This window comes from Podarcis tiliguerta (genome assembly GCF_965153285.1).
Source record: "Podarcis tiliguerta genome assembly, chromosome: 13".
In the NCBI taxonomy this organism is placed as follows: Eukaryota; Metazoa; Chordata; class Lepidosauria; order Squamata; family Lacertidae; genus Podarcis; species Podarcis tiliguerta.
This window is the reverse complement of record NC_139546.1, coordinates 17,424,360-17,452,251: the sequence shown is the minus strand read 5'-3', so window position 1 is coordinate 17,452,251 and position 27,892 is coordinate 17,424,360. Positions and strand designations below refer to the sequence as shown.

Below are 27,892 nucleotides of genomic sequence, written 5' to 3'. Positions count from 1 at the left end.
AACGGGACCCCCTGGCTGTGTTTAAAATGCATGCTGCCTGTGTTGGAAAATGAGGCACAGGGTAAAAGCTGCTGGGGATTTGGAGCAGGGCAGCAGCAAGCAGAGGAAGACTGAAGCTTCTCTGATCTTGCTCCGTGCATCTACACCTCCCTACAACTTCCCTTGCTATCCATCCATCCCCTTGCCTCCCGCATTGAGCTGTGGTCTGCTGGAATAAAAATGTATGCACCAGCACATAGGGCCAGATTCAACCAACCCCATCCCAATGGTGCCGCAGGGCTTCTGCCACCCTGCTACTCTTGTGTCTCCCCCAAATTCATGCTGGGGGGAGGAGAACCCCCAGAAAGCCAGCAGGAGGGAAAGATGGGAGAGCACTCTGTCTTGGAAAGTGGAAAGGCTTCTGCTTGACAGCAAATGATCAAATCATAAAGACGCACTGAATTCCACCCCTAAATTCTACAGCCAGTTCCTCGGCTGCCTCCCTCCAGGCTCGGCAGTGGAGCAAATACAAAAGAGGTCCCCTCTCTGGTTCTTCCCTGGCTTCCAAATGGACGAGGTAGACAGCTTTTAAGTCACAGCCATCTCTCTTTTATTGGGGGTCACGGTTTAATTCGGAAGGGCAGGAGTTCCGCTTGGCGAGGCTTACAGAGGAAGTGGTTGAGGCCGCTGGGGACTGGGGCCCTCCCTCCTGGGAGACCAGGGACAGCTGCGAGTGGAGGGAACTCAGCTTGTTCTGGAGGTAATCCAGGGCAGTGCCCTTATCCCTGCAAGAAAGGAGAAGGAGAAGCATGTGAGACAGCTGCTTAGGATTATAGACCCACAACCTGCCATTCTGTGTGTGTCCCCCGCCACCGGATCCCAGCTGATAGGCAGCCTTACTAACCAGCACCCCATCATGAGCTGTTTGGGTCCCTCCTGCCCCATCAGTTGAGCCTGTCATTTAACCGCAACCAAGCATGAGTTTTGATGTGCACTGGTGCAGGGAGCCTGAACTCTCCCGCTCAGCCCTTCCCTTAGCTGAGCAGCGAAACAAACCGCAGAGTGGCTGGCTTTTACCATCACATCCGAACCGGCACTTGCGGCTTGCTTTTATTTCTAAACAAACCACAACCCGAAGCCGAGGTTTGCTTTTCAGTATCCCAGCGGTGGTTTCTTTGGCGAGAACGAACCACAAGCGCTGACTCAGGCGGCCACTCTGTGGTTTGGCTTTCCCAACTCAGCTGATGGGAAGAGCAGAGAGAGAGCGTCCCACACATTGAAAGCACTCGACCCCAAGGAATCCTGGGAGCTGTAGCTGCGAACAGTGCTGGGAACCGGCGCCCTGTGAGGAGTAAACGACAGCTCCCGAGATTCTGTGCGAGCATCTGCATGCTTAAAATTTTGAGTGGGTGTAGCCTATGTGGAAAGCTAAGCATTATCCTAAACAACCACCACCCAAGTTAGGTTTAGCTGCATGCAGATTTAATTTATCATTAAGTAAAACTCATTTGGTTAGTCGGTTAAAATGTCTTCAATCAGCTGATAGCCCTAATTAATGCATTTACCCCTGGATAGTGGTGATGATGATGAATACCCCATCTATCTGGCTGGGTTTCCCCAGCCGCTCTGGGCGGCTCCCCACAGAATATTAAAATCACGATAAAACATCAGACATTAAAAACTTCCCTAAACAGGACTGCCTTCAGATGTCTTCTGAAAATAAGCTAGTTGTTTATTTCCTTGACATCTGGTGGGAGGGCATTCCATAGGGTGGGCGCCACTACCAAGAAGGCCCTTTGCCTGGTTCCCTGTAACCTCGCTTCTCGCAGTGAGGGAACTGCCCTTGGAGCTGGACCTCAGTGTCCCGACTGAACAATGGGGGTGGAGATGCTCCTTCAGGAATACTGGGCTGAGACACCTTCATCATGGTGGAGGTGGAATTTCGCAAGGGTTGGGCTCCAAGATCAGGGAGTTCCATGGGCCTGTAGAATGTGCAAGGCAGAGCAGGCACCGTCTGTAGAGTTTGCCCCTTTGCTTACTCACTCCGTGGCGATCTTGGTCCGCTCCAGATAGTTCTTGGCTCTCAGGGCATCATCCTGGGCCAGGCGTACATTCGAACTCAGGGCATTTGCTCGTGCGCGAGTGTCCACAGCCGTGTGTTCCAGATCCTGCCTCCCAGCGACCAGAGCAATTGGAGGTGGGTAAAAGAGAGAGAGAGAGAGAAGGAAGGACTACAGAGCCATCACCCAACCAGGGTAGGGGCAAGCCAGCAATTTAGGGCTGCCGGCGGTCACAACCACATACAGCTGTTGATTTAGTAAGCCATATCAGCTTGCTATGCTTTGGCTGTTAGGAGATAGTGATAGGACAGGGGTCCACTTGGAAACGGCAGAGGTATTTCAGTAGAAAGTTTACTGAGCCTCTCATGTTTCTCCAGCACCCCCTGGTGGCTGTGCATGATCCTAAAGCAATGGGATGCCAGCTGAGGATGAGAAAACCAGGTGCACAGGGCCAGAAGATACTGCAAGGTAGCAGCTGATATGTCAAAAGGTTGCCAACCAAGATAATTTGGTATCAAAAGATGCAGCTGCCAGCTACAGCTAGGGGCTTCTGGTCTAGCAGGCTCTGCCATCTGTCTCATTCGGCCATAAACGAGGGGCAGAAGTAAGTTTGGTATTTGCTGCAAAAGACATTTTGCATGTCCCGTATTGGTTTTTTCAGCAGCCAGGTATGTGCTGCTGAGAATGTGAGCCCAGGCGCCGCCTCCCAGGGCAGATACTAGCTTGTGTTGAGCACCGAGCGCATGGCTCAGGTTATTTTAAGGAAGGCTGTGTGGGCCTGCTTCCTTCAAGGGGGCTAGCAGCATGGGCGAGAGGCACCCATGGCAACCACAGAGGCCTCCGTCTCTGGTGCAGCGGGGGTAATGCGCTGCAGCCGAAAAGGAGCAGTGTGAAAAAGCTGTGCTTGGGGGATTGGGAACCCCAAAAGGCACTAGGTAAAGGTAAAGGGACCCCTGACCATTAGGTCCAGTCATGACCGACTCTGGGGTTGCAGTGTTCATCTTGCTTTATTGGCCGTGGGAGCCAGCATACAGCTTCTGGGTCATGTAGCCAGCATGACTATGCCGCTTCTGGTGAACCAGAGCAGTGCACAGAAAGGCCGTTTCTGTGAGTGGTACCTATTTATCTACTTGCACTTTGACGTGCTTTCGAACTGCTAGGTTGGCAGGAGCAGGGACCGAGCAACGGGAGCTCATCCGTCGCGGGGATTCAAACCGCTGACCTTCTGATCGGCAAGTCCTAGGCTCTGTGGTTTAACCCACAGCGCCACCGTGTCCCTAATAAAGGCACTAATAAGGGCTAAAACAAAACACTGTTCTTCAAAACAGGTGGCAAAGCCACAGGCGACAGGTGCCCCCGGAAATGATTTTGGTGGCCACCTAAGAACTACCCCCACCCCACCTCTTCACCCCCCCAAAAAAACCCTTGCATTCTATTTTTTTTATTTTAAAAACCACTTCCTTTTTTATTGCTCCTATACATCTCCCACTGTGATGTCAGAGGTTTTCTTTTAAAGGCCCCTCAGTTCGCCTCCCTCTGTTGTAAAAATTGTTTAAATATTTTTATACCGACTGCTCCCATAGGTACCCAATGGCACACCTTGCTATACAGGTCTATTGTGAAGTCCCAGTAGGGCTTCCTACCAGGTAAGTAAGAATCAGGCTGCAGCCTCCATGCATTTGTTTGATGCTTGGAGCCACCTTGTAAAAGATCTGGCTAGAAAGTTGAGCTGCTAAATGCCACTTTCTGATTGTCAAGGCCGAGGGAGAATTTAGCACCTCCCCAATTCAAGTCCTACAGGCAAGGGGTGGCTGGCCTGTGACCCTCCAGCAATTGCACAAAAAGGTACAACTCCCCATTGGCCGAGGATGAAGGGAGACAGTAGCTCAGCATCACCCAGAAGGCAACAGGCTAGCCACTGTGCCACCAGTGCTTGGCAATTTCACTGGCTTGACACCTATTGCTGGAAGGGAAACAAAAACGCTCTCTCCCTTTAGGCTTGCTGGGGATGATGGGAGTTATAATCCAAAATTACAGAGGGCAGAGCTACATTTCTCTTTGTTTCAGGCACCCATTGTTCAACTTCCAGAACAAGGTGCAACTGCTGAGAGTATACGTACACAAACACACCCTTCTATAAAGAGACCCCTGTTTTGCTTTCCGGAAAACCTGAAGCTTGCACACAGAAAGAAGGGTATATGGCCAGGGAATGAAACATTTCCGAAATATAAATGTAAATTCGTCTCACACACCCCAAACCCTGGAATTTTAAGGGGTGAGAAGTCGATAACTTTTCCTTTGTTTTAATTCCCACCCCTTTCCCCTGCTAGAAGGAATATCCTTTTTTTAAAGATGTAAGGCCACTATTATTTCTATGGAAACCAGAGAAAAACGAGAAAGAGAGCGATGCAGCGGAGGAGGTAAGTGGCTACAGGAAAAGCAGTAGCCTTACAGGCTATGGGAGCAGGCCCAGCCTTGGAGGAGATGGCCTTTTTCACAGGCAGGTGGCCCTGGGTTCAATCGCGAGCTCTTGTTAGTTCAGGGCATCCCAGGTAAATCAGGATGGGGAGAAGACCTTTTTGCCCAGAGACTTTGGAGAGCTGCTGTCCGCCAGAGTTGACAATACTAGGCTCGTATGTAAAGCAGCTTTCTGGGGAGTGAGCCCACCACAGGGGGGGGGGAGGGATCTACTTGAGTCCAGATCTCTGGAGGTCCAGGGCCATCTTATCTGGCCCCAGGGCAGAAGAATGCTCCAGCAAGGCTGCACTCTGGAATCTTTTTATTGGGGGTGGGGTGGGGGGTGCAGAGGGATCACGGTACCATTATCTTCTTCTGCAAGCGCTGGCAGCTGGGGCATGGGCCCGGGGGGACCGCCCTCTGCTTCAGCTCTTCCAGGACGGGCGCCATGGCATGCTCCACCATCTGTCTCAGCGCGTCCGTGTTCACAAAGCTGTAGCTGTGGCCGGGAGAGAAAAGATGGAGCAGGGTTCATGCAAGGACAAGAGGTGGGGAGCCCCTTCCCTTCTCCTATCCTGCGCTCCCTGAAGGATCTCTGCCTGCTTAGGTTAAAAAAAAAGGGGGGGGGAGGCAGTCATGGCCACAGATCTAGATGGCTTTAAAAGATGGTTAAGACAAACTGCATGGTGGTGGCTATCGACATCTACCAGCCAAGATGGTTGGAGGCTTCAACGCTCATGAAAACCAGTTATGGACTCATAGAATCGTAGAATTGGAAGGGACCCTGAGGATCGTCCATAGCCCAACGCCCTGCAATTCAGGAATATGCAGATGTCCCATACGGGGAATCGAACCTGCAACCTTGGCGTTATCAGCACCAGGCTCTAGCCCACTGAGCTATGCAGGCTGATTAGATGGGTACAGGCCCACTCAGGGAGGATAAGGTTGTGGCGGCTATAGATTGCCTTTGGATATCAGTCGCAACCCTGTTTAGGGAAGTTTTTAATGCTTGATGTTTTAATGTCTTTTTAATATCTGTTGGAAGCCGCCCAGAGTGGCTGGGGAAACCCAGCCAGATGGGCAGGGTACAAATAATAAAGTATTATTATTATTATTGCTGGGAACAGCAAATGGGGAGAGTGCTGTTGTGCTGCGGTCCTGCAAGCTTCCCACCGCCATCTGTTTAGCCACTGCATTGTGGCTGCAGGACTGGGCGGTCCACTGGTCTGATCTAGCAAAGCTCTTCCTATCTCTAGAAGCACAGACCAGGAAAATACCGTATTTTTTGCTCTATAAGACTCACTTTTCCCCTCCTAAAAAGTAAGGGGAAATGTGTGTGCGTCTTATGGAGCGAATGCAGGCTGTGCAGCTATCCCAGAAGCCAGAACAGCAAGAGGGATTGCTGCTTTCACTGTGCAGCGATCCCTCTTGTTGTTCTAGCTTCTGAGATTCAGAATATTTTTTTTCTTGTTTTCCTCCTCCAAAAACGAGGTGCGTCTTGTGGTCTGGTGCGTCTTATAGAGTGAAAAATACGGTAATCAGCCGCTTAAGGCACAGTGGTTTAGTCTCCTCTTAGTACTTCCAAACATACATACCAATACCAGGAAGACTGGAGGTTTGTTGGTTCATTATTTTTGTGAAGAAACAGAAGCAGGCATCCAAATCTTAACACCTGATTTTGCAGGAAACTGCCAAGTCTGTTCTGAAGCTCTGGCGGCAGCCAATTCTAACATGAGCCTGCATGCTTGTGTACTATATCGCCTCCTTCTCTTCCGTGAATTTCCAGTGATCTTGTGATATTGAGCGTGTTTGTGGCCCTGCCGTTACGCTGCTCCAACGTATAACATGCCTGTGCAGGGATTTCTAAATGGCGAGAGTCTGCCACCGCTATATCATTTGAACCAGGGGTTCTCAATCTGCGGGTCCCCAGATGTTGTTGGACTACAACTCCCATCATCCCTGAGCTCTGGCCTTGCTAGCTAGGGGTGATGGGAGTTGTAGTTCAACAACACCCGGGGACCCACAGGTTGAGAAAGGCTGATGAACGGTCTTGGAGCCCTTACACCAGTATGCTGTGCCCAGCCTCCTGCCTGCACTTATCCCAGGTTCGGCATCCTTGCTCCTGGCTCGGCTTTCATTCCCCCCCATCCACCCTTGTGTGCCTCTGAAGCCGGCACCTGGAACATCTGGCACAGCTAGCAGGGTGCCTGTCGGGTGTCTCCAGGGGCTTCAGTGCTGAGAGGTGCCTTGACACATCCTCCATGAGCGACTTCACTTGCCACAGGCCATCCAGGTCAGCGCGGAGCTGGGTGAGAGACACAGACGTCCGCTTGGCCCTGGAACAGGAAGACAGGGGAAAACCGGTGATATTTTAGGGAGCAGGCTAGCAGGCGGGGCCCATGACTTACATCAGAGGAGTCTACACAACACAAAACACTGTTGCTGCTGTATGTAGGTTTTATTTTATTTGTTTTTTATCTTATATTTTGGGACGTGGGTGGTGCTGTGGGTTAAACCACAGAGCCTAGGACTTGACGATCAGAAGGTCGGCGGTTCGAATCCCCATGAGCTCCTGTTGCTCGGTCCCTGCTCCTGCCAACCTAGCAGTTCAAAAGCACGTCAAATAAATAGGTACCGCTCCGGTGGGAAGGTAAACGGCGTTTCCGTGCACTGCTCTGGTTCGCCAGAAGCGGCTTAGTCATGCTGGCCACATGACCCGGAAGCTGTACGCTGGCTCCCTCGGCCGATAAAGCGAGATGAGCGCCACAACCCCAGAGCCGACCATGACTGGACCTAATGGTCAGGGGTCCCTTTACCTTTACCTTATATTTTGGAAATATATGTCCAGTTTTTTCCCCTTTAATTTTTTCTGGGGCCCCCAAGAGAGTGGGGCCCTAAGCTACAGCTTGTTTAGCTTATACGTAAATCCGGCACTGACTGTACTCCCTTGTGGGCCAGCATCCAGGAATCACATCCCCGTGGTGAGGAAGGGCCAGAGACCCTAGCCCAGAGGTCAGCAACCTTTTTCAGCCCTGGGCCAGTCCAACGTCCCTCAGACCATGTGGTGGGCCGGATTATATTTTGGGGGGGGGGGGGGAAATATGAATGAATTCCTGTACCCCACAAATAACTCAGAGATGCATTTTAAATAAGAGGACACATTCTACTCATGTAAAAATACCAGGCAGGCCTCACAAATAACCCAGAGATGCATTTAAAATAACTGGACACATTCTACTCATGTAAAAACACGCTGATTCCCGGACCATTCGCAGGCCGGATTGAGAAGGCGATTGGGCTGGATCCGGCTCCCGGGCCTTAGGCTGCCTACCCCTGCCCTAGTGGGTGGAGTAATGGTCGCCTTGGTACATGAGGCAACATTCCAGCCACACAAACAGCATGAAGGCGGCTACGTGCTCATTCCCATCTCCATTTAGGCATTACCAACAACGCAAAGGCACTTCTTAGCTGGCCAGAGGGCAACGACCACCCAAATATTACTTGCTAAAAATTTGAAAACACAAGAACTACCAACAGTGGAAGATTGGCAGATGAAGATGATGGACTTTTCGGAGCTAGCTGACCTGACTGGAAGAATCTGTGACCAGAAAGAAGAGGAGTTCCAAGAGGACTGGAGGAAATTTAAGGACTATTTGAATAAATAATGCAATATAAAAAATTAGAAATTACTTGAAAGAAACAGATAGGCCTAGGATTAAACTAAGTTATAATTAAATAAATGGGATTTAGAATATTAAGAAATGTGAATAAGATGGACTATAATTGGAAATTGTTTTAGTTCAATAATGATATTGGAAAGCTGTTACTTTCAACTACAAGGAAACTAAGAAGGGAGGGACTAGAGGAAGTCAAGCAAGATGTTTAAAAGGTTGGATTTGTAAAGAATTAAGTTTGTTGTTATTGTTTATCTGTTTATTGTTACTTTTCCCCCCCGTTCATTGATGTATTTTTTTCTTTTCTTTTTTCTGCTTTTGTGTGTTATTCTGCTTTGTGGCTTTTGCTATTACAGTGGTGCCTCGCAAGACGAAAAGAATCCGTTCCGCGAGTCTCTTCGTCTTGCGGTTTTTTTCGTCTTGCGAAGCAAGCCCATTAGCGGATTAGCGCTATTAGCGGCTTAGCAGGCTTAGCGGATCAGCTGATAAGCGGCTTAGCGGATCAGCTGTTAAGCAGCTTAGGGGCTTGGGGAAAAGGGGGGGGAGGGGGAAAAAACCCCCAGGAATCGCAAGGCATTTTCGTCTTGTGAAGCAAGCCCATAGCAAATTCGTTTTGCGAAGTACCTCCAAAACGGAAAACCCTTTCGTCTAGCGGGTTTTCCGTCTTGCGAGGCATTCGTCTTGCGGGGCACCACTGTATTGTGGAAAATCTAATAATTTTTTTAAAAAACAAACAAACAAAGGACTTCGGAAGGGCTAATGAGGAGTGGGGCCCAAGGAGAGTGGGATCCTAGCCCAGGGAGAGTCATGAGGGCCAGAGAGAGAACCTCGGAGGGCCACCTTTTGTCCGGTGGGCCAGAGGTCCTTTGAGAAAGGGGGCCTTGATTTGGCTCGGGAACGACACGTACGTGGCCGAGACCTCATCCAGCTCCTCCCGCAGCATCCTGAGCGCCTGGCCGTGTTCCAGGTGCGTCCTCTCCCACTGGGGAAGCACCCCCTCCAGGCGCACTCCCAGCTGGGCCAGCAACCGCAGCACCTCCTTTTGGGTCAGCCCATCCCGCTGAGACCTCCCGGATAGCTCCAGCACGCATTTCCTAAAATGTGGGAAGCGAGAAGAAAAAAAGATAGCCGTGTTGAGAGGCAGGAAGGGCTCTCTCGAACGAGGCGCCCCCTTCCCTGCTCCTGCTCGATACCTGATCTCTTCCACGCATGCCAAGGTGGCGGCTGTGTTCAGCTTCCCGTCGGCGCCCCCCTCGTCCCCTGGCCCTGCGCGTGGCTGCCCGCTCTCCAGCGCCCCTCGCAGGCTGTTGATGGACGCCAGGATGGCGGCGGTGGCCCGCTGCAGGTCACCCTCCTCCAGGCTGGGGGCTCTCAGGGGCGAGGCTGCTGCGCTGCCCACCAAGTCGAGGAGCTGCTTGGAGACCCCGGACGCCATCCGCTGCTCCAGCTCCTGCCACTCTCGCTCCTGCCGACCGAGGTCCTCCGCTTGCACCTGCCGCTGCAAGAAACGCAGCTTCTCCTAAATGGAGGGCGCGTTTGGGGAACAGGGAGGAAAGGATGCTCGTTTGTTGCTTTGTTCATTTATCCCTTTGTTTAAAATTTGACCTTTTCCTGTTAGGCAAAGATTATAAGACGACCCGGATGGTCGCCAGGTTCTGTGTAGAGATCTATAGGCGCAGACCATCCCCCCACCCAAAAAAGTTCATTAAGAAAATCCCCAAACTCGGTTCCATGGGTGACTCTGGGTCATCTCTCTGCGGTAGCTTATCTTAAAGTTCATGTGTCTATACACATATCACATTTATAAATTTTAAATTTATTGTTGCACATTGTTTTAAATGTTTGTTTCCCTTCTGGGATTGTACCCCCAAGTGTGTTTTATAAGCTGGTCTCCGACCATAATAAATTATCTATCTATCTATTCATTTGTTAGTTTGCAAGGAAATAAAATTCATGTGTAATATGGTTGCCATACGTCCAGAATTTCCGGGATGTAGCCAGTATTCGGCCCTCTTAAGCAGAGTCTGGGCTGAAATCGCTGGAATGTCCGGAATATTTTTTTTTGCAAAAAAATGCTCAACCACTAAAAAACAAACACGCACACACACACACGCTCAATAACTTCTGTGTCCAGATTTTCATTTTTTGAAATATGGCAACCCTAATGTATAATAATAATAATAATTCAATTTATATACTGCCCTTTGGCAAAAGATCCCAGGATGGTGTACTGTACAACATTAAAAACACATTACAGAACACCAGTGATAAAAGCATAATAAAATAATAATAAAAAGCATATTGACAGACAGCCTAATCCTCCCCCATTCCACCCCCCACCCTTTCACAAGCCATTAGCCATAGGCCTGGGTAAAGAGGAATGTTTTTGCCTAGTACCTAAAGACATGAAATGATGGCGCCAGGCAAGCCTCTTTGGGGAGAGCATTCCAGTCGGGGAGCCACCACAAAAAAGGCCTGTTCTCTTGTTGCCACCCTCCGAACCTCTCTGGGATGGGGGACATAGAAAAGGGCCTCAAGCAACTTCTTCATTAGGGGGTTTTGCCTTTATGAGCTTCCTTGTATTTTCCCCCTTACTGAAGAAATTAATTGCATGTTAGCCTCGAGTCTCCCTTTCTGACCTGTGAATGACCTGATCTTCCTGATAGCCCTGTGACACACATATAGGCAATTTTTATGAGCCTGGCATGCAAAACTGCAGCCTTGTCCTCAGTTTATTCTAGGACCTCCTGGCATCCCCCTCACCTCCAGCAGCACCGAGTTCTTCTTGAGCACATTGGTTTTGATTTCAGCATCCTCTACTGATTTTGAGACCTTCCGGCAGCTCTCCTAGGGGAGAAGATGGCAAGAGATTCAAACACTAGCTCACCAACAGGAAAGGGAACAGAGTGAGTTAACATGGTTCTTCACTGAGTGCGGAGAATAAGGTTCGACTAAATGTTCCTTTGGGGTCGCCTCCAAGCCTGTGACCTTATAGCTTGTAAGATGCAATGCCTGCAGAAAAGGAGACTGCTGAAAAGTTCACACCGGTTTTTCTGTTGAAGAAATGGTCCTTGTCAGTCAGGTCTGCTAAGTATCTGCTTTGTTACGTAAGTTGGGGCAAAAGCGTCGTTGCCACAGAAATATAGTAGCTGGAGACACTTTGGAAAGGTGAGCTGAAAGGGACATGGATTCCTCTCTCCCCTGCCCCTCAGCAGCTGGAGATTATGGACTCAGCTACATTAGTAAAGAAACAACGATTTGAATGTGCTATAAATATGCAACACCAGAGGGCACCAGAGAGCAGGAAAATTTTTATATGCGATTTTCCATAGGGTTTTTTCCCTTTTGTTATAATGATCTAATTCAGGGGTAAAGGTAAAGGGACCCCTGACCATTAGGTCCAGTCGTGGCCAATTCTGGGGTTGCGGCGCTCATCTTGCTTTATTGGCCGAGGGAGCCGGCGTACAGCTTCCAGGTCATGTGGCCAGCATGACTAAGCTGCTTCTGGCAAACCAGAGCAGCACTCGGAAACGCTGTTTACCTTCCCGCCAGAGCGGTACCTATTTATCTACTTGCACTTTGACGTGCTTTCGAACTGCTAGTTGGCAGGAGCAGGGACCGAGCAATGGGAGCTTACCCCGTCGTGGGGATTTGAACCGCCGACCTTCTGATTGACAAGTCCTAGGCTCTGTGGTTTAACCCACAGCACCACCCGCGTCCCTTTAATTCAGGGGTAGTAAACCTTTTTATACCTACTGCTCACTAACGCATCTTTCTTGGTAAAATTTCCTTACTGCCCACCAGTGCTTGATGGAAGGAGGATTCAGCTTGTGCTGTAGAACCCCCTACTGCCCACCTAGAATCCTGAAATGCCCACTAGTGGGCAGTAGGGACCCGGTTGACAGCCCCTGATCTAATTTCTGACTCATTTACAGTGGTACCTCGGGTTACAAACACCTCGGGTTACAAACACTTTGGGTTACAGACTCTGCTAACCCAGAAGTAGTACCTTGGGTTAAGAACTTTGCCCCAGGATGAGAACAGAAATCGTGGGTGGGTGGCGCGGCATCAGCAGGAGGCCCCATTAGCTAAAGTGGTACCTCAGGTTAAGAACGGTTTCAGGTTAACAACGGACCTCCAGAATGAATTAACCTGAAGCGTCTGTAACCTGAAGTGTCTGTAACCCGAGGTACCACTGTACGGTGGTACCTCGGGTTACATACACTTCAGGTTACAGACACTTCAGGTTACAGACTCCGCTAACACAGAAATAGTGCTTCAAGTTAAGAACTTTGCTTCAGGATGAGAACAGAAATCGTGCTCCAGCGGCGCGGCGGCAGCGGGAGGCCCCATTAGCTAAAGTGGTGCTTCAGGTTAAGAACAGTTTCAGGTTAAGTACGGACCTCCGGAACGAATTAAGTACTTAACCCGAGGTACCACTGTATAGTCAAAACACATTGGGTTCAATGGTGGATGGGACTGCGGAAGTATCTTTTCCCGGGCACCCGCCACTTTTTATTTATTTTTATTTTTTATTTGCCACGCTGAATGCATGCAAGCTAAGTGTGTATAAATTGTGGGCTTACTGTACATCAGTACTGTGTATATCAAGAAAACGGAATCAACTAATTCGTAAACCGTATATACTAATAATTACGAAACCTATGCATTTTATCTAGCTAAGTCTGCATTAAAAAAAAACCCCGCACGTTATACAAAGAGAACAGTAATTCAATCAATCTGTGCACCATTTATCCAAAACGACTGGTCTGGATGACGCAGACAATCAAATCAACTGCCTTCAAGCCAGCTATCTGAGGGAAGATTTGTGTGGCAGGAGCTACCCTGTTCTCCTGGCCTGGACAATGTCACCTCCTTTGTTGCTGGAGAGGAACTGGTCTTCATCAAGAGCCAGAAAGCCAGAATGCCAGAATCATCAACAAGTTGCTGCTCTTCTGCATAGAAGGCAGTGGTGTAGCGTGGGGGGTGCAGGGGGGCCGGCCGCACCAGGCGCAACATCTGGGGGGGGGGTGCGCTCGCACTCGCAGCTCTCTGCCCCTACCTGGCTCACTCACTCTCTCTCACTGCAGTGCTGCCTGTGCGAATCCGATCCGAGCCGCCGGGTCGCCGCCCACTGTGGAGGGGAGGGTGCCAGGAGTGCGGTGCGGTGCGGAGAGAGAGCAAGGGACTATCTGGGGGAGGGACAGTGCAGCGGGGGGGGGGCGCAAATTACTTGCCTTGCCCCGGGTGCTGACAACCCACGCTACGCCACTGATAGAAGGAACTATATCTCTGACTTTGAAACTCTGGCGGCTGGTGTCAATTGCGAGTAAGTGGAGGCAGGCATAGCAAATCCTCTTCTTCGCTGCTGAGTTTTGCAAGGGCAACACTCAGACTAAGGAGGAAGAAGCTGAAAGGAGGTGCCGTTTCTTAAACTGGTTGTAAGTAAGCAGGCAGGCAGGGCATGGGCTGCCTGAAGCAGTGTTAGAAACTCAGGTATACGGTGGTACCTTGGTTCTCAAACTTAATCCGTTCCGGAAGTCCGTTCCAAAACCAAAGTGTTCCAAAACCAAAGCATGCTTTCCCATAGTAAGTACAGTGGTACCTCTGGTTACATACGCTTCAGGTTACATATGCTTCAGGTTACATCCTCCGCTAACCCAGAAACAGTGCTTCAGGTTAAGAACTTTGCTTCAGGGTGAGAACAGAAATCGGGCTCTGGCGGCACGGCAGCAGCAGGAGGCCCCGTTAGCTAAAGTGGTGCTTCAGGTTAAGAACAGTTTCAGGTTAAGAACAGTCCTCCGGAACGAATTAAGTACTTAACCCGAGGTACCACTGTAATGCAAAATGGATGAATCGGTTCCAGACTTTTAAAAACAACCCCTAAAACAGCAATTTAACATGGATTTTACTACCTAACGGCGAGACCAGTAGCTGAACTGGGTTCCACACAGTCACCCAAAAAAAGCGAGCCACAAAAACGCAAAATAAATAGCAAAAACAGACAGACCTCAGTGTAACACTCAAAACGGAAGTGTGGCACTCAAAACAGAAGCATAACACTCCAAATGGAGCATGTTCGGCTTCCGAATAAAGTTCGGAAACTGGAACACTTACTTCTGGCTTTGCAGTGTTTGGGTTCCAAGTTGTTTGAGAACCAAGGTACCACTGTATAAGCTAGGGGCCAGATGGCTCCGTAAACCAGGGTTAGAGTCGCCAAAACGGAATGTCTAGCTGCCATTTTGGGGCCAGATGGCTGAAAAGTCATATTTCTCACAATACGACTTTTCGGTTCCTGAAATTCATTCTGACTGTGCAGCTAAAATATCACGGATAGAATTTTACAGGATGTGTGTATGAAAACCATCAATATCCAAGGATGCCCAGGCAAACACCTCCAGATGGTGGAGATTTCAGGCACCATCCTGGTGCCTGGGCATCTTCACTTGGTCGCAAGCGGCTAATAATAATAATAAAAAAAGGTAAAGGACCCCTGACAGTTAAGTGCAGTTGCGAACGACTCTGGGGTTGTGGTGCTCATCTCACTTTACTGGCCAAGGGAGCTGATGTTTTTCCACAGACAGTTTTTCCGGGTCATGTGGCCAGCATGACTAAGCCACTTCTGGCGAACCAGAGCAGCGCACGGAAACGCTGTTTACCTTCCCGCTGGAGCGGTACCTATTTATCTACTTGCACTTTGACGTGCTTTTGAACTGCTAGGTTGACAGAAACTGGGCCCAAGCAACAGGAGCTCACCCTATTGTGGGGACCTTCCGATCGGCAAGCCCTAGGCTCAGAGGTTTAGACCACAGCGCCACCCTCGTCCCCATGTGGCTGATAGCCAGCTGCAAAATTGCCTGGCACCTGGTGAATTTTACACGCAGGCCTGAAAGCTACCTGAGGTTTGTTTATGTTATTGATTTCATACAATTTATATACCGCTTGATTGTAGGGGAGGGACTCAAAGCAGTGTACAAGAAAATAGGAAACAACGAACGTGGCATTAAAAATAAATAAATTACAACCATAATTTAAAACATACAGAAAGTTAAAACCACAATAAAGTAGACCAAAACAAATGAATACTCGTACAAACTTTTTGAAACATCTGAGTAGGCTTGTCTAAACAAGAATGTCTTCAGCAAGCACCAAAAACAATACAGTGAAGGTGCCTGTCTGATAGCAATACGCAGGCAGTTCTGAAGTTTAGGTCCTGCCAGCCACGCTGAATGACCAAATTTTTACAGATGCAGTGTGGATATTATGTGGCACCTGCAAAAGGGTACATATGAGGCAATGGGGCACTGCCCTATTTGCCCTCATGGACTAGCCTATAAGAGTTGTGACTTGTAAGAACCTGTGCTTGAGTTTGCTTTTCCCTCCTCCCTCCTCTTCGCTTTTCCTCAAGTGTCCTGTCTCTTTAGAATTTAGATTGGGAGCCTGAGGGCAGGAACTGCCTTGGCGCTGATTTTTATCACACCCACATTGAACATCCACACACAGACTCTTAAAAAACCTGGCCACACCCAATAATTCACTCAATATCACTCCATCTCCGTATGTTCTTATTTAGAGTCATCTAGAATAATACCGATTAAAATACAAGAAGTAGCACAGAGCACAAGAAAGTGCAGTGAAATGGCATTACAATAACAAAGCGGAATACATTACGATATAAAAAAAATGTGATTATTAACCATAATTATCCCACTAATTATTTTTTTAAATAGTTTGAATGAATGGTACCCATTAATATCTACTCCATGTTAGTTTGTTTTGTTTTGTTAGCAGCTTGTTGATTCCCCTGAAAATCTGCATTAAAGGAAGGGGATTTTTCCATTTGTCCTGGGCCTCTGGCAGTACTCCCGTTGCCATGGAAACAAACACAAACTGCCTTGAGGCTCTCCCGCCAACTCATTCAGACGGATGTCATTCTAAAATCTAGCTAGTTGTGTAATCCTTGCCGATTCAGCAGAGCCAAAAGAATTAAGTCCATACGCACCCCACCCCCTCCCTCAACTTACAAGTCCCCACCAATTGGAATAAAACAGGAACGTTACTTCCATATTTACATTCTTTCAGACCATCTCGCTAAACGCATGACAAAAGCAAAGAGCACATGGGCATAGCCAGGATTTTTGTTAGGGGGTGCAGGACTTTGGGGAGGGGGGGAAGAACTGATGGGATTGGTCAGTTCAGTATTTCTGCTGTTTTACTTGATGGGGCGGGGACAGCTGCCCCTTGACTATGCCCATGAAAAAGCATCATTTTCTAGCTTCATTTGAAAATTCTAATGGAAGGCAAAATCGAAGCACTCTATCCGCCGTTTACCAATGCCTGTCTTTATTTCCTTGTTAAGTAAAGTATGATCTTGCAAGGCGGTTTTAATGAGAGGATGAAAGGGGAGGTCAGAATGGCTCTTGGGCACTTTACTGATTATTGATTATTGTAACTCGCTCTACGTGGGGCTGCCCTTGAGACTGACCCAGAAACTCCAGCGGGTGCAGAATGCCACGGCGAGACTCCTTATTTGCCGCGGGATCACATTCACCTGGTGCTATACCAGCTGCACTGGCTCCCGGTGGAGTACAGGATCAGGTTTAAGGTGCTGGTTTTAACCTTTAAAGCCCTATACGGCCTAGGACCCTTGTACCTATGGGACCGCCTCTCCTGGTATGTCCCACAGAGGACCTTACGGTCTTCAAATAAAAACATCTTGGAGATCCCAGGCCACAGGGAGGTTAGGCTGGCCCCAACCAGAGCCAGGGCTTTTTCAGCAGTGGCCCTAATCTGGTGGAACACTCTGTCACAAGAGACCAGGGCCCTGCGGGACTTGACTTCTTTCCACAGGGCCTGTAAGACAGAGCTGTTCCACCAGGCCTTTGGCCAGGGCACAGTCTGACCTCCTCCCTCTTTCTGTAATCCTCATAGAACTCTAGCCCAATGGTTGCCATTGATAAACATTCACGGAATTGCAGCCTAAAACAATTCGAAAGGTCAAAGCACATTTCTATGCAAGAGAAAGGCAACGTTTTGGGGGCACATATAAGATTGGTGAACTGTTAAGTTGTGGGTGAACATATCAGACAACACAGTGATACTTCAAACAGCTCTTGTTTATTCACTGACCCAAAACAGAATTGAACTGCAGGGTTCAGCCAGCCTGCTTATATAGAGCTCCACTACAACGCAACAGTAACAACTTTCTGTAACTATCCAATCACTGAACGTCACTTTCAATTCCTTATTTGCATATGTGGACCTGAGTGAAAACTATCTAAAGTATCCCCCTGCTGGCCCAGGGTGAGAACTTCAGTACATAACATGAACGTTGTTAGATCCTAAGTACAGATGTGATAGGGCTTTGTAAAAATTAGGTGTGGTGTAGAAAAAATAGACGCAGACCCCTACAATCTGGGGACCTCCAATGAATCTGATCAGCAGGAGGTTCAAGACAGACTGCAGTGCATAATTATTATATGTTTTGTGTAAACTGTGTCTGGAACGAGGTAAAACTTGCTAAATCCTCACGCATATCACACCTTGGCCTGCCTGAGCCACAGCAACCCCACCTTATGTGTGGTGTAATTTCTGACTGTTGGTAGAGGGGACTGTCCTTCTCCATGCAAAAATGCAAACCCTTAAAAAAATTATGTTTCTTCGTGGTTCGGGGTCTCTCTTGCCTCCTTGCCAGGAGGGGAGGGAACGCTGTTGCAACAGAAAAAATAAGATCTGCCTTGCTTTCACTGGATCCAGGGGCATAGGTGGGAGTGGCCTGCCCCGGGTGTCATCCCTGAGGGGTGTGTGACAAAATCCCCCCTGGGAAAATCGCCATCGCGCCGATCGGCTCCCCGGGCGGATGGCCACTGCACCAATCGCCCCACAGGGCAGATCACACGGCCCCCAGGTGCATGGCTTGTGCACCACTCCGGGTGCCCGGGGAGCTAGCCCCGCCGCTGACCGGATCCTGCCTCCATCCATTCATCTCTGACCGATCATGGACTTAGGGGGCTCAGTCCCTTTGGGAGTTGGGCAGCAAAAGCCAACCACCCCTATTTTTTCTATGTCACTTCCACCTCTACAAGTCTATGATGATTCTATGTCTTGAGCCGGCTAACACATCCCTCACCTTGAGGTGGGTGCAGTACTCTTCCAGGTCCTCAGCCTCCTGCCTGCGCCGCTCCAGGTTTTCGCACAGCACTGTGCACTCACTCTGCACACAGAGCAGAAGGGGAACGGCTGAGAAGGCGGAGAGGGTGTTCTCGACGTGCAAGAGGTGGCCTTGTCCCTGCAAAGAAGCAGCCCCCACCTCTCCCCCTTTCCAGCAGCTTTGTGGCCAAATAATAATAATAATTATTATTATTATTATTATTATTTATTATTTATACCCCACCCATCTGGCTGAGTTTCCCCAGCCACTCTGGGCGGCTTCCAATCGAGTGTTAAAAACAATACAGCATTCAATATTAAAAACTTCCCTAAATCACTCCAGCACAGTGTTTCTCAAGGGGTGGCAGGCCTCAGCGCACCACGCACCCAGTCGCCTCCTCGCTTGCCCACCCTGCCCGCTGGCACCAATGCTAGATTTGCTGCTTGCTAAAATAAACTCCTTGCATGCCAATTGAAGAGGTTCAGGAGACTGAGAAGTTACAACAGAGGTGGATTTCAGGACGCCGAGCAAATTTAAAAGCCCCACGTCTGCCACTGTGGGGCGGGGGAGAGATGAAAATGGGAGGGTCTTGCTCCTCTGAGGGGAAAGGACCAGAGGAAATGTTGAAGGAAATTAGAAAGGCAGAAAGAAGGTTGATATTTTTCAGTAACAGCAACAGCCGGGGAAATAAACGAATAGGAGGAAGAGGTGAAACACAAAAGGGGCAGGGAGGAGGAATGAACCTTTGGTTTGCAAAGGTACAAATCAAGTGTGAGAAGGGAAGGGGGAGCAGAAACAACAACAGATGAGTAAAATTACTTGGGTGAGGCATGGTGGTGGGGAGGGAAAATATAAAATGAATTGCCTGCCCTACATTGGGTCAGCAAATTCTGCCTAAAATGGGGAGGCTAAGACATGTTACTTCTAGAGCCAAGGCCTGTACTTTGTTTGAGAAAAGCTGAACTGTGGAGCTCCTTGCCACAAGGAAATTGCTCGGGGGGGAGGGGGGGCATTTCCAAAGAATTAGGCCTCAATAGAAAACGATGTCAGTGGTTGCCAGCTGGTTATTCCATATGCCATCCTTAACTGCTACCATTTTGTGACTGGTTCTGCCACTGCACTTCAGTTTTGTGCCTCAGTTATTTTTTAGCTCTCTCAAGTGGGCTGCAAGGGAAGACATTTTGATAAACCCCTGTTCCATCTTCCCTTTATATAGAAGCTCTACTGGTGACAGAAGAGCTTGCTATTTTTTGTGTATTCTTTCAGGCTAAACAATACAGAACTACCATGTGTCCCCACCCTCAAATGAAACAGGCAAACACAAGACACATAAATTCATAAAACAGATGAAATTCAATCATGTTCTTATCAAAACCCCCAAATTAGAATCCACACCTTTTTCCATTTTTTTTCCCACCACTGATTCCTGTGACAAAATTCTTAAACGTACAGAACCCCCAAGTTTGGATGTCAGGGAAGCAATTTTGATTTTTAGAAGGCATCTTAAGGCCTATGATACTTGAAGAATGCTGGGCATCACAACCCCCCTTCAACACACATACATGCCTGGTTCACACATAAAGTTAAGCTACTGTTAATGTTAACCATAGTTCAAAAACCATAGTTAAATCTGAGGTGACTGACAGCCATTCGGTTAAACCTTGGTTTATTACATCCTTTCCCTATTAATGGAGACAAAAGCCAAGTCTTCACACGCAGCTCTGTAATTTTGGGGCACTGACAACCCCTTAACCATAGCTAAGGAGAATATCTGAGTTTATACACAATGCTAAACTATGGTTAATATGAATTAAAGTTTATAAACAAGTCCTGATTAACAAGATACCTTTAACCATGGTTAATAACCTGGGGTGGGTTCACACACAACACTAAGCCATGGTTGATAAACCGCAGCTTTACAAACCATGGGCTAGTATAACGTGCAAATCAGGCTGCTATCACAAGGGGGTGGGGCATCATTACCAAGTCAACGGCTTAGAAATGCCTCTGATGTGAAAAGGATGAAGGTACTGAGGTGGATATATATATGCCTAGCTCACTGGTTCTTAAACTATGGTCCTGGTGTATCTTTAGCCAACAAAAACAGTAAAGGGAAAGGCTGAAGAGCCAAAGTACATTAAGGCCGAAGGGGCAAGTCACTTTAAACATAAAAATGAAAAACAGCTTGACTCTTCAGCAGTGCAAGCAGCTGCAGTGTAAAGTTCACTGGAAACACCAGTGGCGGGCTGTTCTCCTTGGGTGGGCATAGAGTAACAGAGGTGACAACTTGCGCCCAATATTGAGGGGCCTGGGTTGTGTGTGTTATGTCATGCATGATATGACATTTTGGGAGGAGCCAGGGGACAGAGCCGAATGCAGTGATGAAGATGATGATAATTTATTATTTGTACCCTGCCCATCTGGCTGGGTTTCCCCAGCCACTCTGGGCGGCTTCCAACAAAGATTAAAAATACATTAAATTATAATTATAAAGTGGTTTCCACAGTAGAAGGAGGAGCCAGCCAGCCACTGAAGCTGCACTCAGCTCTACACCTGGCCTCCTCTGCTCCCTGACAGTAGAGAACACTGAGAGGGGACCCCCCAAAAAATTATGGGGGGGATAAAAATGCTTGGCTCCCCGAACTGTGACCACATGTGTCAGGCACAGCAGCAGATAGTGAATTCAGAAGCCTTTGGGGCCCCCTCACACAGGACAGAAGCTAACAAAATGCGGTCAGCACAGAAACTTGACACCCCATCATGGTCCTTCAGTCCCATCCTTACTACAAACAAACAAATCAGAGAGAGTCTCACAAAAACTCTCCAAAACTACTTCAAGGAGAATGATGTAGACAATATAACAACCCCGCACCTGTGGGATGCAATGAAAGCGGTCAACAGAGGAGCTTGCATAAAAGAGAAGGCATTCCTTCGTAAACAAACCTCCTCAAAAATTAGCAAAATAGAACAAGGAGCCTTTAAAAGAGCCAAGTTAAAGAACCAGTGATCTAGCGGTCCATGGCTGCGTGAGATGAACAGGGCAAGCTTGGGGTGGTGTTAGCTGGTGTGGCCTGTGGCGGAACTGGCGTTAGGAGGGGGACAATCTCCAGACCTGCAGGTTCTGAACATGGCGGTTGACCTTGGACGTCCTCTCCTTGAGGCTGGTGATGGAGTCCTTGGCTCGCAATAGGCCGCTATTGCTCACTACCTGCTGGGGGAGAGCGTAAGAAGGGGGTGGGTCAGGTGAATAGTCCAGCTTAACTCCTGACCTCTCCACACTTCCTGGGCATTTATTTCAACTCGAGGACTTTACGAAGCCAGTGGGCGCCTGAAGGCAGATGCCACCACCAACCACAGGGAGGCTGAATGCTCCCAAGGTGGCAAGGGCACAATTCATGCACAGTGATGAATTTCCTGGTGTCGCAATTAAATGGGAGAAAGCGAGGGGCAGTTATGCAGGGCTCTTGCTCAGAGTAAGGTAATTCAGAATCACGCACACAAGCACAGCCCTACATCTAAGAGAATACGGCACAGCCTGAATTTGCAAGTTTGGATTGACCACACCCCTAACATAGAGCGCGAGCTGGACTCCAACTCCCATTAGCCCCAGCCAGCATGGCCTGAGGTCAGGGAGGATGGGAGTGGTAGGCCAGCGATAGCCACACCTCTGACCTTCCACTTGCCCATGTTCAACCCAGTCCCAAAGCCGTCGGACACAAAAAGCACACATTTCCAGAGTAGTCAACTTTTTCCTAACCCCATGCCATGAACAACGGGTCATACAGAAATTTGGAAGATGCAGTGTGGGGTGGGTTGGTTTTTTTTTTTTTGGAACAAATAATTTTTTAAAAAAATTACAAAAAAACTACACCTGCTACATTTTTACCTGTTAGTGAAGGCACAAGAGAAGAGCGACAACAACCTTTTTTCAAATACGTGCCCTGATTAGATTTACAAGGAATATATGACATCCCAAATAACACCATTGCACATATATGAATTAGTAACCAGTGAAGTTATGATTAAACTACATTTTATCAGTTGATACTAGATACGCTGTGGGTTGAACCACAGAGCCTAGGGCTTGCCGATCAGAAGGTTGGTGGTTCGAAGCCCCGCGATGGGGTGAGCTCCTGTTGCTTGGTCCCTGCTCCTGCCAACCTAGCAGTTCGAAAGCACGTCAAAGAGCAAGTAGATAAATAGGTACCGCTCAGGCCGGAAGGTAAACGGTGTTTCCATGTGATGCTCTGGTTTGCCAGAAGCGGCTTAGTCATGCTGACCACATGACCCAGAAGCTTTACGCCGGCTCCCTCAGCCAGTAAAGCGAGATGAGCGCCGCAACCCCAAGTCGGTCACGACTGGACTTAATGGGGTCCCTTTACCTTTACCTTTACCTTTACTAGGAAGTGAGAGTGATATGCCAGTCCAAGCCCTTCCTTAGTTCTATGGATATTCATGCACCATTAAGCCAGGCGTGGTTTTTACCTTTTGCCTGAATTCAACCAATGTGTTGCTAGGCAGAGAAGAAAACTGATTTTTATATAAGTAAAAAAAACCACACAAAAACAATTAGCACAATGCAATGAGGTAGTGGTAGAAGGACTCAGCTCCCTCAGCCCCCCACACTCATTTTTATGTAAGGGGTAAACCAGCTATCCTTCTGCACCTTATGTGTGAATGCTTCAGATGCATGCAGAAATATGTGTGGCTGCTCCAACACCTCTGATCTGGCCCAGAGACAAGAATCCCATCTTATCCTGGAGGTTCAGGGTCACCAATAGACTATTATTATTCTAAACCAAAGTTCTGAGTTGCTTAAGCTCACTACTAACCAAACGCCAGCCCTAACATAAAGGCACTGGAGTATTTCCCAAATAGCTGGAAGAAGATGCCTATGTTGATGCCTGGAGCTGAAATCTACAGCAGGCGTAGGCAAACTCTGGCCCTCCAGATGTTTGGGATACAACTCCCATCATCCCTAGCTAACAGGACCAGTGGTCAGGGATGATGGGAACTGTAGTTCCGAACATCTGGAGGGCCGAAGTTTGCCTTTGCCTGATCTACAGCCTCTGAGTTATGTGACCCACAACAGTCCACACCCACAGGAGGGGAAGCTCCACATTATGCACCCGGCTGCAGCCTCTGACCAAGGCGCATTACAGAAACAACACCACCCTGAAGTGGCGTCAGCGAAGGGTTCTGCGTCCGCCTGACGTTTATTCAGAGTAGCTTCTGATCAGGTTTAAAAACTTGGCCTTGCCTGGCAAGGGTGGCAGTGTGCCCTACTTTACAGAGGATGGCGTCCTCTGTTTGAAGGTCCAAGTCTGGTTTAACAACAAAGAACATGGTGCTGATAATGTCAAGGTTGCAGGCTGGATCTCCTTATGGACCAGCCGCATATTCCTGCATTGCAGGGGGTTGGACTAGATGATCCTCAAGGTCCCTTCCAACTCTACAAATCTATGAAGGGAGAGCAAGAGGGACCTCAAAGTTGCCCGTCAACAGCCTGTGCTTGTCTAGCAAGATCGAGCAGCAACACAGCTTTTCCCACTACGGGGAGATGCATTAAATTATGCCACTTATTTGTAAGCTCACATCTAATGCATATAGATGACCTCGTACAATTTTTTATGCCTGTCTGTGGGGTGGGCCCCCCTCCCACCTCCCCTTTTAGGGTGATGCATAAACAGCCCACCCTATGCTTGGTTGTTGCAACTTGAACTTTGGCCCAAATTTTCAGGCAGTACCAACCCCCGTCCATTTGCAGTGCTCTAGTAGTTCCCAGAGTGGGCCGCCCCACCTGCTATGGGGCAGTGAGATTACCAGGGAAAGGCAAGAGGGTGGCAGAGAGATGCAAACGACTATCAGACTTTGAAAAGCTGTCGATCAATTTCATTGAATGAATTAAACGAAACGGTTTTCACTGGGTTTTGAATAAGTGTGCAATTAAGTGTTTTGAATTTTGTTCCTTAGCGGATTGTGCAAACTGTTATGCTTTTCATGGGGTGATGTATGGGGCACTAAGGTGGCGCTGTGGGTTAAGCCACAGAGCCTAGGACTTGACGATCAGAAGGTTGGCGGTTCGAATCCCCGCGATGGGGTGAGCTCCCGTTGCTGGGTCCTTGCTCCTGTCAACCTAGCAGTTCGAAAGCACCTCAAAGTGCAAGTAGATAAATAGGTACCGCTCTGGCGGGAAGGTAAATGGTGTTTCCCTGCTCTGGATCGCCAGAAGCGACTTAGTCATGCTGGCCACATGTCCCGGAAGCTGTACACCAGCTCCCTCGGCCAGTAAAGCGAGATGAGCGCCGCAACCCCACAGTCGGTCACGACTGGACCTAATGGTCAGGGGTCCCTTTACCTTTACCTTTATGGGGCACTGGGGATGAGTTCAGGGAACCAAAGGGCAACTTCCCCAAAATGGTTTGGGAACCGCTTGCTCTGTGGTTTGTATGGTTTGGGAGCAACTTATCCAGGCTGGGCTATGGATCTGAAATGGACCTGGAAAGGGCGAGAGTCTCTGTTTGGGAAGAGTGTGGTTTACTTTACTTCACAATGGAACAATGCGTCTTTAGAACTGCTCTCCTTACCTGTTGGCTGGAGGTGTCATCTTCATCCTCGGACCACGCTGACTTGATGGGGAGCAAAGGATCCCTTCTTTCGCCACCTGCTCCTCCCGGAGGACCCCCGTCATCTGTGGATTCATTCTCAGTGGTGGTGGAGTCATCGCGCTCCCCGTCCGTTAGGTTCAGGAGTGAAACGTTGGTACAGGCGGAGGAACGCTTCAAGTTGAGGTTGGGGTTTTCATTGGTCACGGTGGGCTCAACCCTGAGGTGTGTGTGTGGGGAGAAAAAGGCAAACACATACATTAGCCAAGGTGATACCCCATGGCGATCACTTTCAGATTTCAGAGAAGAAGAAGAGTTTGGATATGATATCCCGCTTTATCACTACCCGAAAGAGTCTCAAAGCGGCTAACATTCTCCTTTCCCTTCCTCCCCCACAGCAAACACTCTGTGAGGTGAGTGAGGCTGAGAGACTTCAGAGAAGTGTGACTAGCCCAAGGTCACCCAGCAGCTGCATGTGGAGGAGCGGGGACGCGAACCCGGTTCACCAGATTATGAGTCTACCGCTCTTAACCACTACACCACACTGGCTCTCAGAGAAGCACCTGTGTTCATCTGGTGCAGCAAAAAGGGACTCGCAGTACCTCAGAGGTTAACAGATTTATTGTGGCATCAGTTGTAAGGTGGGTCAGAGAGAAGGGGGTCACTTTCTAAGAGAAGGATGCTCTTGGCTCTTGGCCAGTCACAATTTGGTCTCCCAAGACTACAGTTTCCAAGTTCTAACCCCTTCTCTGAGCCAAATACCTAAGGAAAGCAGGCAGAAATCCTAGGTCTTGAGAGGAAGGCATCAGGTAGGTTAAAGGGGGCGGGCAGACACAAAACCAGGGTTCCTGGGTTCTCAGTGACAACAACTCTCTTGAGCACATCTTTGCCTGGCAGTTCAGTGCAGTTCAGCTAAAGATGTTCCTTTCTAAGAACCATACTTGCTTGAGGCTAAGAGCAAAGAGGACAGAGGAACAGGCTTGAGGTGGCTCAGCGAGAACTGAGGTGGCTAGAGCAAGGTTTTCTGGGACTGGGAAATCTCCGATTCCATGGGAAGGGCTCAGGGGGCACAGGGTACTGGAGCAGGGATGTCTGGGTCCCTGAGTTTTCAGAGAAGGGAAGATTTCTAGCATCTTATCTTTGTTGAAAGATCAGGAGTCAGACCACAATGATTCTGGTGTGGCACACTCATCCACCCAGCTTTCTAGAGCTGTAGACAAAACCCCTTGCACAGGAATGTGGGAAAATGCCTTTAGGGCCTCTCTAGACTCTAGGTGGGTTCGGGTGGTCCTTCTGCAACATGTCATCGATGCAATAATAAGCACATTAACGGCTATTCACCAGGCTATTCACACACCCTTCCACTTTTATTAGTTCTGCGAAGTTTTATTGCATTATTGGTGTCTGGAAGGGAACGCTTGTGCTATAGCGCGACAACTCCACCGTGCCGATACTTTGCGGTATGAAAAATTACAGGTTTTCAGCAGGACGTTGCAGCACATGAACTGATTGGGAACGAAGCAGCATGGCCACCCCGAAACTTCTGCAGGCGCAAAGCGTGTTGAAAGGGGAACCGAACTGATACACTATCAGGAGCATGAAGTGTCATGAGTCTGCACAATAAAATGGATGTCTGGAGAGAAGCTTAAGGCTGCTTCCCCATCTAGCCCAGGACTGTCTACACCAGGGGTGGGGGAAGCTCTGGCCCTCTAAATGATGCTGAACTACAACTCCCATCATCCCTGGCCACCGGCCACGCTTGCTTGGGCAGCTGGGAGTTGTAGTTTGGCCACATCTCGTGCAGGGTCGCCAGTGGAGAAGGGTCTTCCCCACCAACAACCTACCGTATTTTTCGCTCTATAAGACGCACCAGACCACAAGACGCACCTAGTTTTTGGAGGAGGAAAACAAGAAAAAAAAATATTCTGAATCTCAGAAGCCAGAACAACAAGAGGGATCGCTGCGCAGTGAAAGCAGCAATCCCTCTTGCTGTTCTGGCTTCTGGGATAGCTGCGCAGCCTGCATTCGCTCCATAAGACGCACACACATTTCCCCTTATTTTTTAGGAGGGAAAAAGCGAGTCTTATAGAGCAAAAAATACAGTACTTAGAGATGTGTTCCACCACTGATCTCCAATCCCTCCCAACAGATTCCAGCATGTCCCGAGTAGTGCATTGAACTCCACCTCCACCCCTTCCCTTCCCAGGGCTCCCACCCATGGAAAGAGACGGCTTTCTTCTTTTTGGGGAAGCCCTTCAGGCTGCTCGACTTCCCCAGCTGCTCCTTGCTGCCCTGAGCCCGACTCTCCGTCCCCGTCGATGTGTCTCCAGCTTCGTTGATTTCCTTGGACTGCCAGATGGTCTTCACCACAATGTTGGCCATTCCTGGGTTGGGTATGGATTATCTGGTTCAAGCGCGGATTTCCTTTCCTGTGCCACGACAGGGAACATCTACCGCCTCCAAGCCAACCGGCACTCCAGGGAGGGCGGGGGCCTCCCAGCTGCTCCCCATGACCTCACAACAGTTGCCGTGGCGCCCATGATCACATGACCCCACCTTCCTATCTTTGCCCTGTGCCGCCAACGTTCTGTGATGTCAGTGCTGTCGCCATGGGAAAGAAGAACCTGGTGCTCTCGATTAGTTTTTCGGACTTCAGCTCCCATCAGCCCCAGCCCGCACAACCAATCATGAGGGGCGATGGGAGTGGTAGTCCAAAACATCTGGAGGGCACTAAGGCCCTATCTGCCCTATACATTTAAAGCAGTATCATACCACTTTAAATATGCATGGCTTCCCCCAAAGAATTCTGGGAGCTGTAGTTTGTTAAGGGTGATGTGAGTTGTTAGGAAACCCGCTGTTCCCCTTACAGAACTAAAATACCCCAGTTGCTTTAATAATCAATATTTTCCGGGGGCTCTCCTAACAACTCTCAAAACTATTAACAAACTACAGTTCCCAAGAACTGTT

At 48.8% G+C, this 27,892-nt stretch overlaps 1 protein-coding gene across 12 annotated transcripts; it reads right to left on the bottom strand.

Moving 5' to 3' along the window:
- Positions 1–565: 565 nt before the first annotated feature.
- TSKS (testis specific serine kinase substrate) lies at positions 566–27,458 on the bottom strand. Of its 12 annotated transcripts, none has more exons than XM_083408188.1 (11): positions 27,111–27,458; positions 24,908–25,145; positions 21,433–21,531; positions 18,300–18,383; positions 10,934–11,017; positions 9,364–9,689; positions 9,079–9,264; positions 6,674–6,832; positions 4,860–4,995; positions 2,019–2,147; positions 566–764 (listed from the first exon to the last, which is right to left on the bottom strand). In XM_083408188.1, the coding sequence occupies exons 1-10, from the start codon at positions 27,305–27,307 to the stop codon at positions 2,019–2,021; spliced, it is 1,638 nt and encodes a 545-aa protein (XP_083264314.1). In that variant the 5' UTR covers positions 27,308–27,458; the 3' UTR covers positions 566–764. The 12 variants fall into 12 exon arrangements, with proteins under 12 accessions (XP_083264314.1, XP_083264303.1, XP_083264307.1 ...); XM_083408177.1 differs by having other exon boundaries at positions 2,023–2,147; XM_083408181.1 differs by having other exon boundaries at positions 2,023–2,147; positions 21,433–21,528.
- Positions 27,459–27,892: the final 434 nt, after the last annotated feature.